The sequence below is a fragment of the Zootermopsis nevadensis genome, unplaced genomic scaffold (genome assembly GCF_977971745.1).
Source record: "Zootermopsis nevadensis isolate Lab colony 2312 unplaced genomic scaffold, Znev_1.0 Znev_ptg000030l, whole genome shotgun sequence".
NCBI lineage: Eukaryota > Metazoa > Arthropoda > Insecta > Blattodea > Termopsidae > Zootermopsis > Zootermopsis nevadensis.
This window is the reverse complement of record NW_028259162.1, coordinates 19,984,304-20,000,000: the sequence shown is the minus strand read 5'-3', so window position 1 is coordinate 20,000,000 and position 15,697 is coordinate 19,984,304. Positions and strand designations below refer to the sequence as shown.

Sequence of the window (15,697 nt, the reverse complement as noted above, 5' to 3'; positions counted from 1 at the left end):
GTGTTCCAAAAATGTGTTACGCACATTCAGTGAATGAAGTAAATACATTTCAAGAAACTAAATTATTACGAATAGCGAATGTAATGTAAGCGTTCAAAGTGACCACTATTAACTTCTTCGTGGCACATTTGGCAGCGGTGAGCAACCGAATGACAAGCGGCCATCAAAGTTGTGCTGTGTGTACATCTTTTTGGGACCCCCTGTATTATTTGCAATACTTTATTCTCATAAAACAGTATAATTGCGTCATATTGTGAATCAAATATTAAATTAATTATTCGGTTTTTGTCCGTCTAATCACAATTATATTTAAAATTTACAAATAAGATAATTAAAATATCATTTTATGTTCCACATCGAATAATCAATTTACATGTTCCAAATGTAAATCGATTATTCGATGTGGAACATAAAATTATATTTTATTTATCTTATTTGTAAATTTTAAATATAATTGTGATTAGACAGACAAAAACCGAATAATTACTTTATTCTCCTCAGCAGCAGACAATTTTCTCCCTTCCCGTTTGCGAGGGCCACATGTGGCCCGCAGTTTGCTAACCGCTGTCGATTACTAAATGCGGATACCAACATTTTATCGTGCATCATGTTTTGGAGTGTTGGCTGTCGACTCGGTTTAACAGCGGGTAAAAAGATAAATGTCTCTGCCATGTGTTGGAATTTAAATCCTGACAGTCCAGCAAACAGCCAATCACTTCACTGGCTGTTGCTAATCGGTCTTGGTCTGACTAAAGGTCTCTTTATATATATATATATATATATATATATATATATATATATATATATATATATATAGGAACGTAAAGATAACGACACGAGCACGACACGAGCCCTCGCCGATTTTTCAGAAAATATTATTCAACGTTTTTTAATGGAACTCTTTATATTGACTCCGAGCTCGTCCGTTCCACGAAAGAGTCTCGCCCAACTTACGTCTCCAACGATATTTTTCCTAAACAGTTCCATTGAAAAACGTTGAATAATATTTTCTGAAAAATCGGCAAGGGCTCGTCTCGTGCTCGTGTCGTTATCTTTACGTTCGTATACAAATAGACTTTAATGCATCCGGACAACGGCACCGCTTTGAAATTCAACGTCATGATAATTTAGGACATTTCAGACAAAACTTGGACGTTTTAGGAAAAAAAACCCTGACATTCCTGTGTTCGATTCCTGTTTAATGATGTAAGACAAGTCCCGAGAAGTATGTGACGCAATCTCCTTGGTTCGATTCCCAGTCGGAATACATTGTATTTTGCAGAAGTCAAACAGCCTTGTATAACGAACGAGTACAGGATCAGCTGTCATCATTATCTTCATCCGGTGGAAACACAACCCCATAATGTTCAAGAAGAAGTTCCCGTCGCTTTCCAGTCTTGGGGTGAGCAACTGATCCCTGAAAGTGCTTACTGCTATTTACTATAATCGAACTAACAGCACGTCTCCTGAACTGCAATCTGACAACGTTGTAGGCTAGTAATTGCCTGTTTACCTTTCTTACACCACTAATTTGTTGTCTTGATGTTAATTTCCATTACTGACAAAATTCAAACGTAACAATGCACGAAGATATAAATTATTTTCCTTTGCGTTCTTTATAATAGCCGCGGTGGTCTAGCGGTTAGAACGCTGGCCTTGTAATCCTGGGGTCTCGGGTTCGATTCCCGACTGTGCCCGAATTTATAACTTGTGTTGGGCAAGGCCGTGGTCTAGGCAACACGGAGTTTTCCTCCGGGGGCTTCCCCGGTTTCTCTGTGGCATCCCATTCACACACAGAAGAAGGCAATGGCAAACCACTTCTGGATCATCTGCCAAGAACGTATATGAACAGGTCCCAGTCCGAGAAAAGGATGTAAGGATCCTGTTCATATGGACCTGTCGGCAGACAGAACACTAAATAATAATAAGATGAGGTGGTCTAGCGGTTATAACGCTGGCCTTGTAATCCTGGGGTCTCGGGTTCGATTCCCGGCGGTGCCCGAATTTATAACTTGTGTTGGGCAAGGCCGTGGTCTAGGCAACACGGAGTTTTCCTCCGTGGCATCCCAACAATTACTCCATTCACACACAGAAGAAGGCAATGGCAAACCACTTCTGGATCATCTGCCAAGAACGTATATGAACAGGTCCCAGTCCGAGAAAAGGATGGAAGGATCCTGTTCATATGGACCTGTCGTCACACAGAACACTAAATAAATATAAATAAATAGTCATCAATTGGAATCTCACTGTTACACGTCACTATTCACCAAATCATTGCTTTTCAGTTAAAATAAAAAAATAAATTGCATTCGAAAAATCGAATTATCTTATAAGACTGTCTTTCGTACTAAACTTTCAGTTCATTTGCATAATGCATGATTAATATGACGATTTGTGAGAAACGATAAACAAATGTTGATGTGACGTGTGACTGAAATTTACTACATAACAAAGAACTTCATATCTGTTTCTTAAGATCTTTGACGAATAGTTCCTAGAGAGAAAACTGTGTAGCACGAATAAGGAATAAGCCATGCGAATTCTTGTTGAACGAATCGTGAGAATCTACATATAAAGAGAACGAAATGCAGATCTGAAGATCTTTTTTTCTGAGAGAAATATCTTGAGATTCATGCTTGGTCGAAAATTTCGATACTTTTTCACTTCGAAACTAAAAGTTGTCTATTAGCTTCGCCATGTCTATCTGTCCGATTGTCCACTGAGATCCACTGAACGGATTTTAATTAAATTTGATGCTGGAGACTGCTACTAAAATTTGTGAACTCATTCCAGTTTCTTAAATATGACAACAATAACGGGCACTTTGAATGAATACGTCATATATTTCTGCAGGTTTCTCCTGGAGGAATCCCCAGTCACCCGCGCATCAAACTGGGGAATCCTCCGTTATGATGTCATCACTCCGCAAACAAACAAATAAGTCACTGACTACGTACAACTATGAAATCTCTAGCGCAATTTCAAAAGACAAAATTCTGACGAAAGCGCCAGATTTGTAAAACAATGCATATTTCCTCCTAAAACTTTGGATTTATTCTTTTAAATGCCCCTTTAAATAACTACATTTTAAAAAAAAATACGTGTTTTGCGTGTTTAAATGCTGGACATCGACAGCCGGTCGTGACAGCAGAGCACTCTACCGACTATAACATGAAGTGAAACAACAAATGCTACATTTCGGAAGTTTCAGACAATGAATTTGAGTGTGGCAAGGCTGACAGATTCATTATTTAACCTCTCATCAGAAAACACCATCATCGAATGATGTTTTTCTTGAACCAAATGTTGATAACGCGTTTTACGTCTCTCCAACCTTGAATTCACAAGAGTGCTTTTTCCGTGTTGCTTAAATAAACAGAGGAACAAAGTTTTCTCAGCGTCTGAATAAACACTCACTTAAGAGATAAACCTAACGTCTTGGTGACGTTGAACGAGGAGGCCTTGAGCTACACCTGTGCGTCATGATATTTAATGACGCAATGGTTATCCCTGACTCAGAACGGTTCGCCCGCTCCTGACTTACCACCCGGGCTCAGGTATTGATCCCCCGCAGAGGGAGCCCCGTTCAATACTGCTGCCTGTCGCCGTCCCCGACGGAGGCCGAGTTTGTCCGAACCACTGCTGCAACGCAGTGTTGCCAACCCTGCACGAAAACAGTCACTGCCCGTTTGGCTTTCTCATGTTTTATGCACAGAAAATGACCTCATTTCATTCATCCTTACGGTCAATCCACTGCACGTATTATATTTTGATTTGTAGACTGTTTAACAACGCTGTATTAACGATAGATACGTGTTTATTGATTTTTTTTTAAATACGCTGGATAAAGTACACATAAGCCCATTTGAGGAGTATCGAGAATATAGATTGTGAGTAGAATAGGAGAGAATGAATGTAGAATATTTTAAGGTAAATGGCTCCCAGGAGAACCGGATACATACAGAATGCAAATGAGTAACTGCATTGCTTATACTGTAAATAGGTCTAAGTATTTGTATTTATGGACCTCCCAAAACAGGAGTTTCTATAAAAACGAAAATAATACAACAATTTTTATAAACTGAAGATGTCTGTCTTCTGGGTTGCAACGCCGTGTTGCGTGGTAGAAGTTTATCGACGTTTCAGAGGTCCTTGCTGTCTCCATCATCAGGTGTCAAAGCCGTGAAAACTCAAATCCTAAATTTTGTAAATTAAAGTTTATTTTATTAAAAATTTTAATTTTGAAAGAAGCTTAAAGGAAGACAATTTTGCGTACAATCATCACATTGAGCTATGATGTATGGATGTTTATAACGCTGGTTTCTGAGTGATGGAACCTTGTAAATGTGGGCTCTGTTGTTTGTGTTTATCAGAATCTTTGTGCCTCTGTCTTTAAAAGAGAATGTCGCGAAAGTCTGAACTCAATTTAAGAATATGTGTTTCTAATTAATCTAGGAAAATTTTAATAAAAATCTGCATTGTTTTATGTGCTATTTCACAGTTATGGCCATGTCACAGGACTTTGTAAGTTTGTGCACAACTGATAATGCTTCTATTGCTAGCTTAGAAATGTGTGCAAATACCTTTGTCATTAAATGACTGTTTATGTTTTCGTCTGTGAAATGAACTTGACAGTACAAATTGATTTTTATCGTAGTAAAAATAAAAATTTACAATATAACTGTTACTTTCCGCCCCTTAGTAGTCCACCCTTTCAGGAAATTATTTCTGATTTATGACAAGATAGGCTTAAGAATAACTGACAGAGATGTAAAAAGTACCAAGTGAGAAAAGAACTCGAGAAAAGTTTAGCCTGTCTGAAATTTATTTTCATTTGAACGACGCAGTATAAGGCCAGGTTAGTCGGAGAATAGATACACAGCAAAATAGGTTTTCCAAGAGTCCTGCCTACAGGTTTCACTCTGTAGTGTAGAAATCCACACTCGACTGTTGGGGGGTTATTGTTTAGGGACATTTGTAGCGCTTATGTTGGCAGTGGGTCGTAGTGTAACCGTGGGAGCGCCACCGTAATGTCAGAAGAGTCTTCATTCTCAAACAGTTCAGAGGTCGTCTCCAGGTTCCTCTTCTCTGTCTATCTCTCTCCATCTTCCTGAGGTCATACCATGGTCACAGAGACAACCTCGGACCAGGTACGTGTAACCATAGTCGATCGTATAAGATTACATCCAAAGTCGAGCAGTGTTTTGTTTCTTGTTGGAACAGCCAGACTTCAAATTATTTTCATGCCAGGATTGTAGAGACAGTGATTGCTTCTAGGACAGTAATAGAGTTGAAGTAATTGAAATTCGAGCAGAATATTGCGGTCTGTTTTTATAGAATTTGCGTGTAGGAAGGAGAAGTATGAAGGGGGAGGAGTTGATAAATAACATAACGAGGAAATTAGGTTAGGTTTGCATGTTTCGCGTTGTTAGCGTATTCAAGGCAATGTGGATACGATGGACTTGCCATAGCTCGGCAGAGGGAACAAACTGATTTGTCTCTGGATCGTGCCCCATGTTTTGCGTTAATAAATCAATCAAATAGTCTTTAAATAGGTATACTGTTATTGCATTTATGCAATACGATATTATAATATTCATCAAGCTCAGAGAAACTGTTTGTTAGGCCATTTCGTACACATTCCTATATTTATTTGTGGTTTATGTAACGACGAATTTTCAGTCGAATGAGATGATGATAGTGAATTATAAAGGATGTTGAGGGAAGCGGTCGTGGCCTAATTTGAGATACTATCCTTGCATTTGCCTGGAAGGACTGAGGAAGACCACGAAAATCCCAGTCAGGATAGCCGATCTCCAGGGGTTCTCAATCTTTTTCGCTGACGTACCACTAAATCTAATTTAACACATTAAATGTACTACAAATGAAATGCGTTCAGGGAAAACTTATTTGTGTTTGTATTATCTGTTGATTTTATTTCTTAGTTTGCGTATCACTCAGCATTGTCTCGCGTACCACGAGTGGTACGCGAACCAGGGTTTAAGAAACACTGCTGTAAACTCATGCACAGTTACGAAATTTGCTTATCTTGTGATGTTCTGGGTTTTGGAGCAGTTTAAAGCCGTCGCCAGACGCCAGCATTTAGAGAAAAAAGGTAGTTTGCATATTCTGGACCTCAGTCTACACGGTACTAAAACAGAAGAACAATGTCGTGATCTCTGCATTTATTGTTTTATGTTTTATGGGTAACGTGTAAAAGAATAACCTTTTATTTTCATATTCGTCCAATCTTTCAGTCCAAGCCTGCAATTTATATAACCTTTGACTGTTGGTCTTAAAAATGATCAATACGAAATTGCTTTTATAATGAACTTATAAACGAAAGGCACCTCATGAAATTTAAAGCGTTTGCCCACACAGTTCGTAAATTATAATTTGTATTTTATTACCACTCAGAGTTTAAACCGAATATTTCATATATTAACACTTTGTCTTTGATCTATAAATTCACGAACTGTGGAATCATTTTTATGATAAAACACTAATATTAATAATAGGTATGTATGTTCAATTAATATATAATTAAAATAATAGGCTCGAAGAACAGATTTCGGGATAGCTTTTGCGTGGTTTAACTAAGAGGGGTAAATTTTACAGTCGAATTATTAAAGCTAAAATATCATTCAAATTGAACAGGTAAAGTTGATACCAGCGTAGGCATATGAATGGAAAACAATTATTGTATATTATATTAGAAAATTAAAGTTAGATAGTCATGAATCTTACTGATGTGTAGCCAAAAGCAACCATTCTGTGCATGAATTATATTTCAATTTACGTAACAAAACAATCGATTAACTGCAGATATTCCATGAACCGGAAGTGACGTAGGCGTACCGCTGGCGTCATATTTGCAGTCATTCCTGATCTCGTTGTGTTTGTCCGTTCTGTGCGTTTTCTATGTTTTCCATTGACTGCAATCATTTACATTCCTGATAGCTCCTAAAGAAATACACCAATATGTCTGCCAAATTTGAAGAAAATTTTAAAGATTGCTCTCGAGTCCTTCGAAAGCAAATCAGAGGTGAAACTTAACTTACGTCGCTTGCCCGTGTTATCTAGTAAACCAATTAGAATTCAGGAACTGGTGTTCATACCAGGGTCACGGCTGCGAGTTCGAATCTCGGTGACAGAAAACAATGTCTAATTGTTCTTTGTCTTACTCGGTCCAGCGACTGTTTGTTAACGAGAAAAAGTAGTCATTAGTATTATCTGTGATGCATTAACGAGGCTAGAAGTGTGAGGGAAGGAGGCATGACCTTTTGTTCATCGCAGTTCTGATTTAAAATTTCTCTGCTCAAATTTCAAAACAGACGGACCATTTATTTGCATAAAACATACTTTGAAATTATTTTTGTTTCTCACATTATTGTAATGAAATATAATAAGTATTGTATTAAGATTATAAAGGGTTAATTTTAAGACACGCATCTCTGACAAGATGTCCAGAATATTTGAGCTTCAACCACGGATGTAATTCGTCTCGGCATGGCCTCAGGATTTCATATCGGTAATGGTTAACATCCCTTGGTTCGTCTTCGGGAAGTCTAGTGTTCGAATCTCACCCAGAATATGTTTGTGGTTTTCCTCAGCCCTTCCAGAAAAATGCAGGGGTAACAAGTTTCATTTGGCCTAGACCGCTCTAATACACATCCATTCTAAATTAGTATTTACTGATATATCTACGTCTTTATGTGTTGGACGCTATGACATAATGTTAAGTTATTCGAAACATCGATGAGTAAACACAGAATATAGGACACTCCAGTTGAATGAGTGCGGTTTAATTTGCACTGAAAGTTGGGTTTTGTTTCTTAGAAGTAAAATGGAGGAATTGCTTTTCACCATTCAGTCATGGAAATAAAATATTGTGAGGTCACATAACCTAGAAATGATATAAAATCTAGGTCACGGAAAACGACCATCGTGGTTTCATGCTGTCTTCCACGGTACCTTCAGGTAAATTCGTGGTTGGTACTTTAAATAAGTCAGCCTCCTTCCATATTATTCTTATTCGTAAATAATCGTATCATTCGATCTTACATGGTCGTGAAATAAGTTTAAATAAATACATAATTATTTAATATATACTTACGTGAAGGTATTTAATTTTTGAAAGTGGCGTGAAAAATTTCTTTGGAGTCGAAATCAGCCATTTATACTTTTCTAACTTAGCTGAAAACTAAAACATCTCTAGATCGACTTTGCAGTTGAGATTAAAATATTTTTGGTAAATGTATACTGTAGCAATTACGGTAATACTAAATTTAAATTAAGATAATCGCTTATGAGTAATTTGCTCAAGTCTGTTGATGTACTGATCGCCTAACGAATGTTTAATATCAAGATACGATGTGAAGTGTGTCGTGACCTATTTTAAGAAGCCTGTTTTTCCAGAAAATACGCAGGGAGACTGGAAACCTGTAGATATATTCTAAGGGTTTTAAATGTGGAGTCAATGATAACATTTACAAATCCTACAGCTAGTTTTTACTCGCTTTGAAATATGTTCTATACTAAATTTAATAGAAAGCAATCAGGTGTTTCGGCGTAGAGAACAGGCAAATTGTCGTTCAGAAGACAAACGAGAGTCTTGGCGAAAACAAACAATTTTTACGAAAACGTACCATAATGAATGCTAATAAGTACGCAGTCAACAGTTTCTTTGTTATTGTTGACGTCTTTCAGAAAAATATTCTAAACGGATTAAGAGATAACACGGATTAACTTGCAAACCACGTGAAGTATGAAACACATAAATAATATTCAAACATTCAGATTTTTTCCCAAAAAAAAAAAGCAAGGCGTCCACATTTCAAAGGTTAATTAATTAATTCTTCTTAAAATTAAATTATTTGGTTATTCCGTCAAATCACAATGTATTTAAAATAAGATAATTAAAATAATTAAAATATCATTCTGTGTTCCATATCGAATAATCGATTTACAATTGGATTATTCGATATGGAACACAGAATGATATTTTAATTATTTTAATTATCTTATTTTAAATACATTGTGATTTGACGGAATAACCAAATAATTTAATTTTAATTTAATAAATCACAATTTGACGCAACTACACTACCTTAATTCTTCTTAGGAAAACTCTCGATGTTCATTCCAAGAATAATATGAAACTATCAAACAAACTGTGTACAAAATACAGTGTTCACGAATTAACAATTGGCAGGTGCATTATACTTTAAAGACCTAAAACAAATATTAACAACGCAACTGATTTGACTGTGGCATTAGAAAGCTTAAATGTCTGACTCCGCTACAGGAATATATATAAAATGCCTCTAAATTAGCGGCGAGTATGAAGATGGCTGTCCTCTGGGTTCTCGTACTGACTATAGAGGCAGCTAGCATCTCTGAAACGTCGGTAGACTTCTACCAGACTACGCGGCGTAGCAACCCATAAGATAAACATCTTCATAAAGAGATCTTTTAGGTCCATAGACACATTAAAGTTTGCCAAGAAGAGACCTCATATAGTATTTACATGACAAGCAAACATAAGAATGGGTTGATTTTGACAAGACGATGTTATTATATCGGATAATACATTTAAACTTATCCAATTCTACAGATCTATTTAGATTACGCATATGATACGCGTAAAAGGCAAAGTTTAGAACTGAAAATGCTTTGAAAACGTGTTTCGTACTGGAGGCAGACACGCGGACATATTATTTGTTTTATTTAATAACGTTTCAAGTTTATCAGATGAGTACAGTGTGGATTAGGCGTTCATTAATGAATAATGAATTGGAAAGGAAATAATAGGAATTGTTCCGACATTTGTTTCCAAGGTCTGTGGAAAGAAATATGAACAGCTTGTCATTTTAATTGGGGGTCCAGACCGAGATTCGAGCCCTATACCTCACGAATGTGAAGGCGTATTGTAATGACCGGTCTTAGGCAGAATGTTGGTTGGCTGGTGTTTGCAGGAAGATGGTTCTACTGGGAAATTAATGTTTTCTGCTGTTTGGATGAAAGACTGTTTGAGGGCGAGTGATAGACCACAATCCCTTGTGCATCCCCTAATGATTTTAGTCCGATTATCGTTTTCCACGTGGAATAAAGCACACCTCTTTGCTTAGTGGGGCTTTTGTTGTTTTAGTAAATCGATCTAATGATCTGTGATCGATCCCAGGACGTAGTAACGTGTATTCTGGAGGAAATCGGTTCGAATTTCAATCGAAATACCTTCTACCCTAACTGATGTTAAAGGAAGAACGATACTCTATGCATTTAACTCTCTTTTATAGCGTTTTATACATATAACAGTTTATAATGATGTCTCTGTAGCGTATAAAGCGTCGCTGAAGTGCCTGCGAGCAACACTAGACAGCACAGCAGTTAGGGTGTGCGGGTTGCGTGCGACGCCTCTTAATCAATACCAGACTCCCCCGATTGGCGGCGCCTTTGTAGTCCTGCTTCGGTGTTTAAGTAGTCTTAAGGCCTGCGTCGGAGAGTGTGGCGTGTGCGCTGACCGCCATTTTGCATCTTGGAAGTGGTTGTACCGTGTGAGAGAATGCGAATTTTATTAGGGATTAACAGTTCGTATTCGGTTCGTTAACGATGATACAAAGAAAGTGTCGTGGTTTTACAGAGTTACAGCGTTTTAAAACATGAACTCCACACGGTCTATTCTGGTCTATGTGAAATTGGACTCTGTTGGTTTTTGAACGTATTTTTTGTTTGGAATTACAAATATTTTTATAGACGCAAATCAAAATATTACATTTGTTTTTGATATTAAGTGTTCTCTTTGAAATGTGCGTAGAATTTATCAGTCCACTGTATAGCAGTTGCTGAAAACAAATGATTTTTTTTGTCATTTTGATGTTAAGCTTATCTTGAACATTAAAAATAATTGAAAGACTAACTGTACCTTTTATAAAGTATCGCTCATTGCTTACACGCTGGAGAAATCTTAATGATCCTGTTTGATTCCTTGCAGAAAAAATATTTTTATACGAATGAACACTTCCATGTTTAAAATGGCGTATTAAACTTTAGCGTAGGTAATTTTGATTTTAGTATCAATTTCCCATGGAAAATAAATTAGAACGTCAATTCGGTCTTGGACTCGAAAGCGAGAAAGGAAATTTGTCGGTATCGACTTTCTTTCTATGTCGGGAGACGTTTTCGTCTGAAGATGGCAACTTTAAATTAACGTATAGCCTGAAATATCAAATTAAACTGACTTTGTGGCTGTAATTTCGTGCTGATGATTGGAATTAGTGGTGTGCATTGTTACCACTGTCTTACAGAGCGCTGAGGTGCTGCTTCTGAGATCGTCTGGATGTAATCTGGGAAAATCTCTTCAGTTGCTGTAGCCGTTTGGATCGGAACTTTTGAAATTCGTAGTACATCACATCGTTGCTGGATATTCGTAATGTGAGACGGTGATCCTCCTGGAGTGATTTCTCACGTGGAACGGGACTGCGCCCTTCGCGTCGTCAACACTTCACGCACGTGTCTGTTCCGGATTGCGACGGGGAAGACCCGAGTAGTGTCCTGGGAATTTTAATATGAGAATGAGAGGATCTTTCCTAAGCAGAAAATTCCAGTTGTGTACTGTAATTCAGGCGTGAAGTGGTGTTAAAATAGTTGCAGATTTCGTGATCTTGAAGTATCGCCTTGTCCCTTTGGGATGTGGTCGTGCTTCCGAAAGGTGAGATTGGATCAAAGATTGATTCTTGCTTCATTCAGTGACATTTTTCAGCTGCAAAGGTAACGTAGCATCGAATGGTGGGTCGAACTGAAAATGATGCGAAATTCAATGGTCGCTGACCACTTGAACGCGATGTTCTGCGTAGGTTAGATTCTGACGTCTGCGAGGTACATATTTTATAACGATAGAAGTCTGAAAGCCACGGTGGTCTAGCGGTTAGAACGCTAGCCTTGTAATCCTGGGGTCTCGGGTTCGATTCCCGGCGGTGCCCGAATTTATAACTTGTGTTGGGCAAGGCCGTGGTCTAGGCAACACGGAGTTTTCCTCCGTGGCATCCCAACAATTACTCCATTCACACACAGAAGAAGGCAATGGAAAACCACTTCTGGATCATCTGCCAAGAACGTATATGAACAGGTCCCAGTCCGAGAAAAGGATGGAAGGATCCTGTTCATATGGACCTGTCGTCAGACAGAACACTAAAAATAAAAACAACAGAAGTCTGAAATTGTACAAGGAATATTTCTCAACGCTTACAACAGAATAGTGAAAAGGCCTACTGCGATGAAGTTTACATGTTTTTAAAATTATTTCTTTCCGAATTTGCATACGTATTGATGAATTATTTCAGTTTTGTTCCCCAATGAGTGTTTGCCAATAGCAAGGATCGTATAACAGGCAAGCAATAAAACAATTTATAAAACCACTAGACTGTCTACAGAACAGAAGTTGTAAATAATATGGCGAATAAGCCCTAATGTCCTTCGTGACTGAGAATTTAAATGAACACTACGAAAATGTAAGTTTAATTTGCTGTCTAACATAACACCAATAGACTACATTTGCTCTAACGTTTCAAATATATAATTAATTTTTTTATCACACAATTTTTGTGCCAAATTAGATTGAAGGTATTTAAATCTTCTGCAGACTTTATATTTTCAAATCGTCAACAAATAAGAGAAATTTGGAATGATTAATTTTGGCAGGAAGGTAGTCATTAAAACACTGAATATCTTAAGTCCCAAGGTAAAATCTTGTAGTCTTTCCGATAAATCAGACATCGGGATAGAAACCTTTCCTAAGATCCTAACGATGGGAGAATTAGATGGTTAGCAATTGGGAACTACTTAATTTAAAGTGGAGGTTATCCAGTGGAATTGTATGAAGGACTTAATCGAAGGCCCGACCAAGATCAAAATAAAAAGAGTCAAATTATCCCTGAGAACAAACATGACAGAACATGACGAATTAATATACATTTTAGTTTTGTTTTCTCATCCTTTGCTGATGTCTAGTTGCAAAAATGAGCGTACAAAATTAGCAAAACAGAAAAACACATGGGCTCTTTATTAAAGGCGATCGTGAAAAGAGTTTTGCTAATTATTTTGATTGTTTTGTTATTATATATCATATTTACAAGTGTTTCAAATAAAAGTCGCAGATCGTAATGAGAAATTATACTGTTATTTATTTTAATCCGTCTGATCATAATATTTAAAATTTCTTATAATTAAGATAATAAAATATCATTGATGTTCCATATCGATTGATCGATTAACATTTCGGAACATTTACACAACATGTTTCGGTTTTTTTATAAAACCATCATCAGGTGTAAAATATATCTAAGAACTTAAAACTCAATTATGATTTCTGTAGTATTTTGGTGATGTTTCATTACGTTTGTTTTTCAATTTTTGGGCGAAGGTGTTGTTTTTCTTAAATGTTATTAGATGTACATATCGGCCTGTAAGTAATTGATTGAAAGAAACACTAAAGAATTTGAAAGAATTTATAAAAGAATTTGCAAAATATATAAATTATAAAATGATGTTTTAAATCTTTTAATATTATTTTATTATTATAATTGTGAGTGACTGTAATTTTTAATATATATTTTAATGTAAATTATAGTTAGAAAGTATCAATATAAAATAAAAATAAAACATACCAAAGATGTAGGAGTGAGTGTCCCGATATGATATTTTATTATCTTAATTATAAGAAATTTTAAATAAAATTATATTGTGATCAGACGGATTAAAATAAATAATTGTTATAATATTCACAATATGACGCAATTACACTATCTTATACTGTTTTTATTATCCCATGCATAAGTACTTTGCAGTGGATCGTTTTGGAGTAATGTGGACTTGGTGATCACGTGTTCTGCTCGTGAATACACCATGTTGCATCTGCACGGCTTTTACGCAATTGGTGTGAGCAGCGGCCTAGCGATTAAGGTGACATTTATTAGAGTGTCACGAGGGGAGATTGTTTTATACGGGGAATAACCTGGTCCTGATATAATTTCTGTACCATAATAATTGTTATCGCGTTGCGTTTTAAATGGCACGCCCTGTATATCCATGTGTTGGACATTGCCTCGAGAAAATGCAAACGCGTATCTTCAATGCTGAAGAAGGCTGTTTGTTACTTCGAAACGTTTCTATCTGCCTGCATGTCCACACGTCAGTATTACCCAGGAGACCAATATATAGACGATATACCTACTTTGTTGAGTGACACCCATTTTATTATTCTAACCTTAAAACTTAAATAATTTCCAGCGCAATGAACAAGATGTAATATACAAATGTATGTGTTACAATTAAAATCTAAGAATAAAAATGTTACGAGAATGAATTGAAATGAACTGGCACAAGATTACTTTCTAGTGCAATGCTGAACATATGGGGGTACCAGAAATTATTATGCAGAGTACTCGCGAGTTAAGTAAGTCCCTGTGACGTATGAAGCCTGGGAAGTCACGTGCTGCAATACTAGCCGTTTAAAAAACGTCGTGATTGTTCTAACTTGATGTAAACTTTGCTGGAAATACTTTAAAACACTGTAAGTTATAAAATAGTAATTAATAATAATAAATAAATGAATAACGATGTAACGGACAGCAGGAAGTAACAAAGACGCATGAGAAATATGTTTGTACTAAAGACCGATGTTTTCTGAACAGGAGTCACGCATGCGCACATCACTAGTCTACCAGACCGAATACGTCAGAGGAACTTTTTCATAACTTTCGGGCACAGTACTTGTCTAATCACGCGTTGGTTCTCAAATCGGCCGAGATGCTAACGTTTTCATCGCAAATGTTGGTAAGTCGTGGACCCCGCGGTGTAATAAGATACTGATGCCACAATCTTTGTTGCAGTCCGATGGGAACACCGCCTTCCTTCGAGCCGCTAGGGCTGGACATCTGGACAAGGTGCTGGAGCATCTCAAGTCCAACATCGATATTAATACGTCCAACTCGGTGAGTACCAGACACGAAATTGTAGTAAAACGCGCATTTGTCCAGAATCTCTGAGACCATGACGAATGAGACCCACGGTTGAAGCTCAGGGATTCTGGATATATTATTAAAATTCCAAATCTTTAAATCAGCCCTTTCAAGGTGTAACATACTAACTCTTGAGGGCCAAAAGGGAAATGTATGTTCCATTAAATATTGATATTTTTAGCCGAATGGTATTGTCTGTCGTCTGTATCACAACAATATTAATTATAAGGCCATGGTCTAGGCAACACGGAGTTTTCCTCCGGGGGCTTCCCCGGTTTCTCCGTGGCATCTCAACACTTACTCCATTCACACACAGAAGAAGGCAATGGCAAACCACTTCTGGATCATCTGCCAAGAACGTATATGAACAGGTCCCAGTCCGAGAAAAGGATGGAAGGATCCTGTTCATATGGACCTGTCGTCAGACAGAACACTAAATAACAATAATAATAATGATTGGTATCGACCGTTGTCACAGATGCTTAAATTCTTTCCGCGAGATATTTGATACCCCTGGAATGGAGTGTTTAACCGTTCCCCTTTAAGGGCCCCCACAAGAAAAAATCCGTCTGAGTTAGGTCCGGCGACCTAGTGGCCATGGAGTCGTCCCTTCAAGTCCAATCCTTCCTGGATATGTCACGTTCAACCACTGCCAGAGATCTTCCTCACAGTGCGCA

The 15,697-nt window shown here is 37.2% G+C and overlaps 1 protein-coding gene across 3 annotated transcripts in view; it reads left to right on the top strand.

Moving 5' to 3' along the window:
- LOC110835660 (uncharacterized) overlaps positions 1–15,697 on the top strand; it is a 146,498-nt gene that overhangs the window by 35,305 nt on the left and 95,496 nt on the right. For all 3 annotated transcript variants that reach the window (XM_087358598.1, XM_087358600.1, XM_087358599.1), the window contains exon 4: positions 14,892–14,993. In XM_087358598.1, the coding sequence (XP_087214724.1) occupies positions 14,892–14,993 (102 nt within the window). The remainder of the gene's footprint in view (positions 1–14,891; positions 14,994–15,697) is intronic.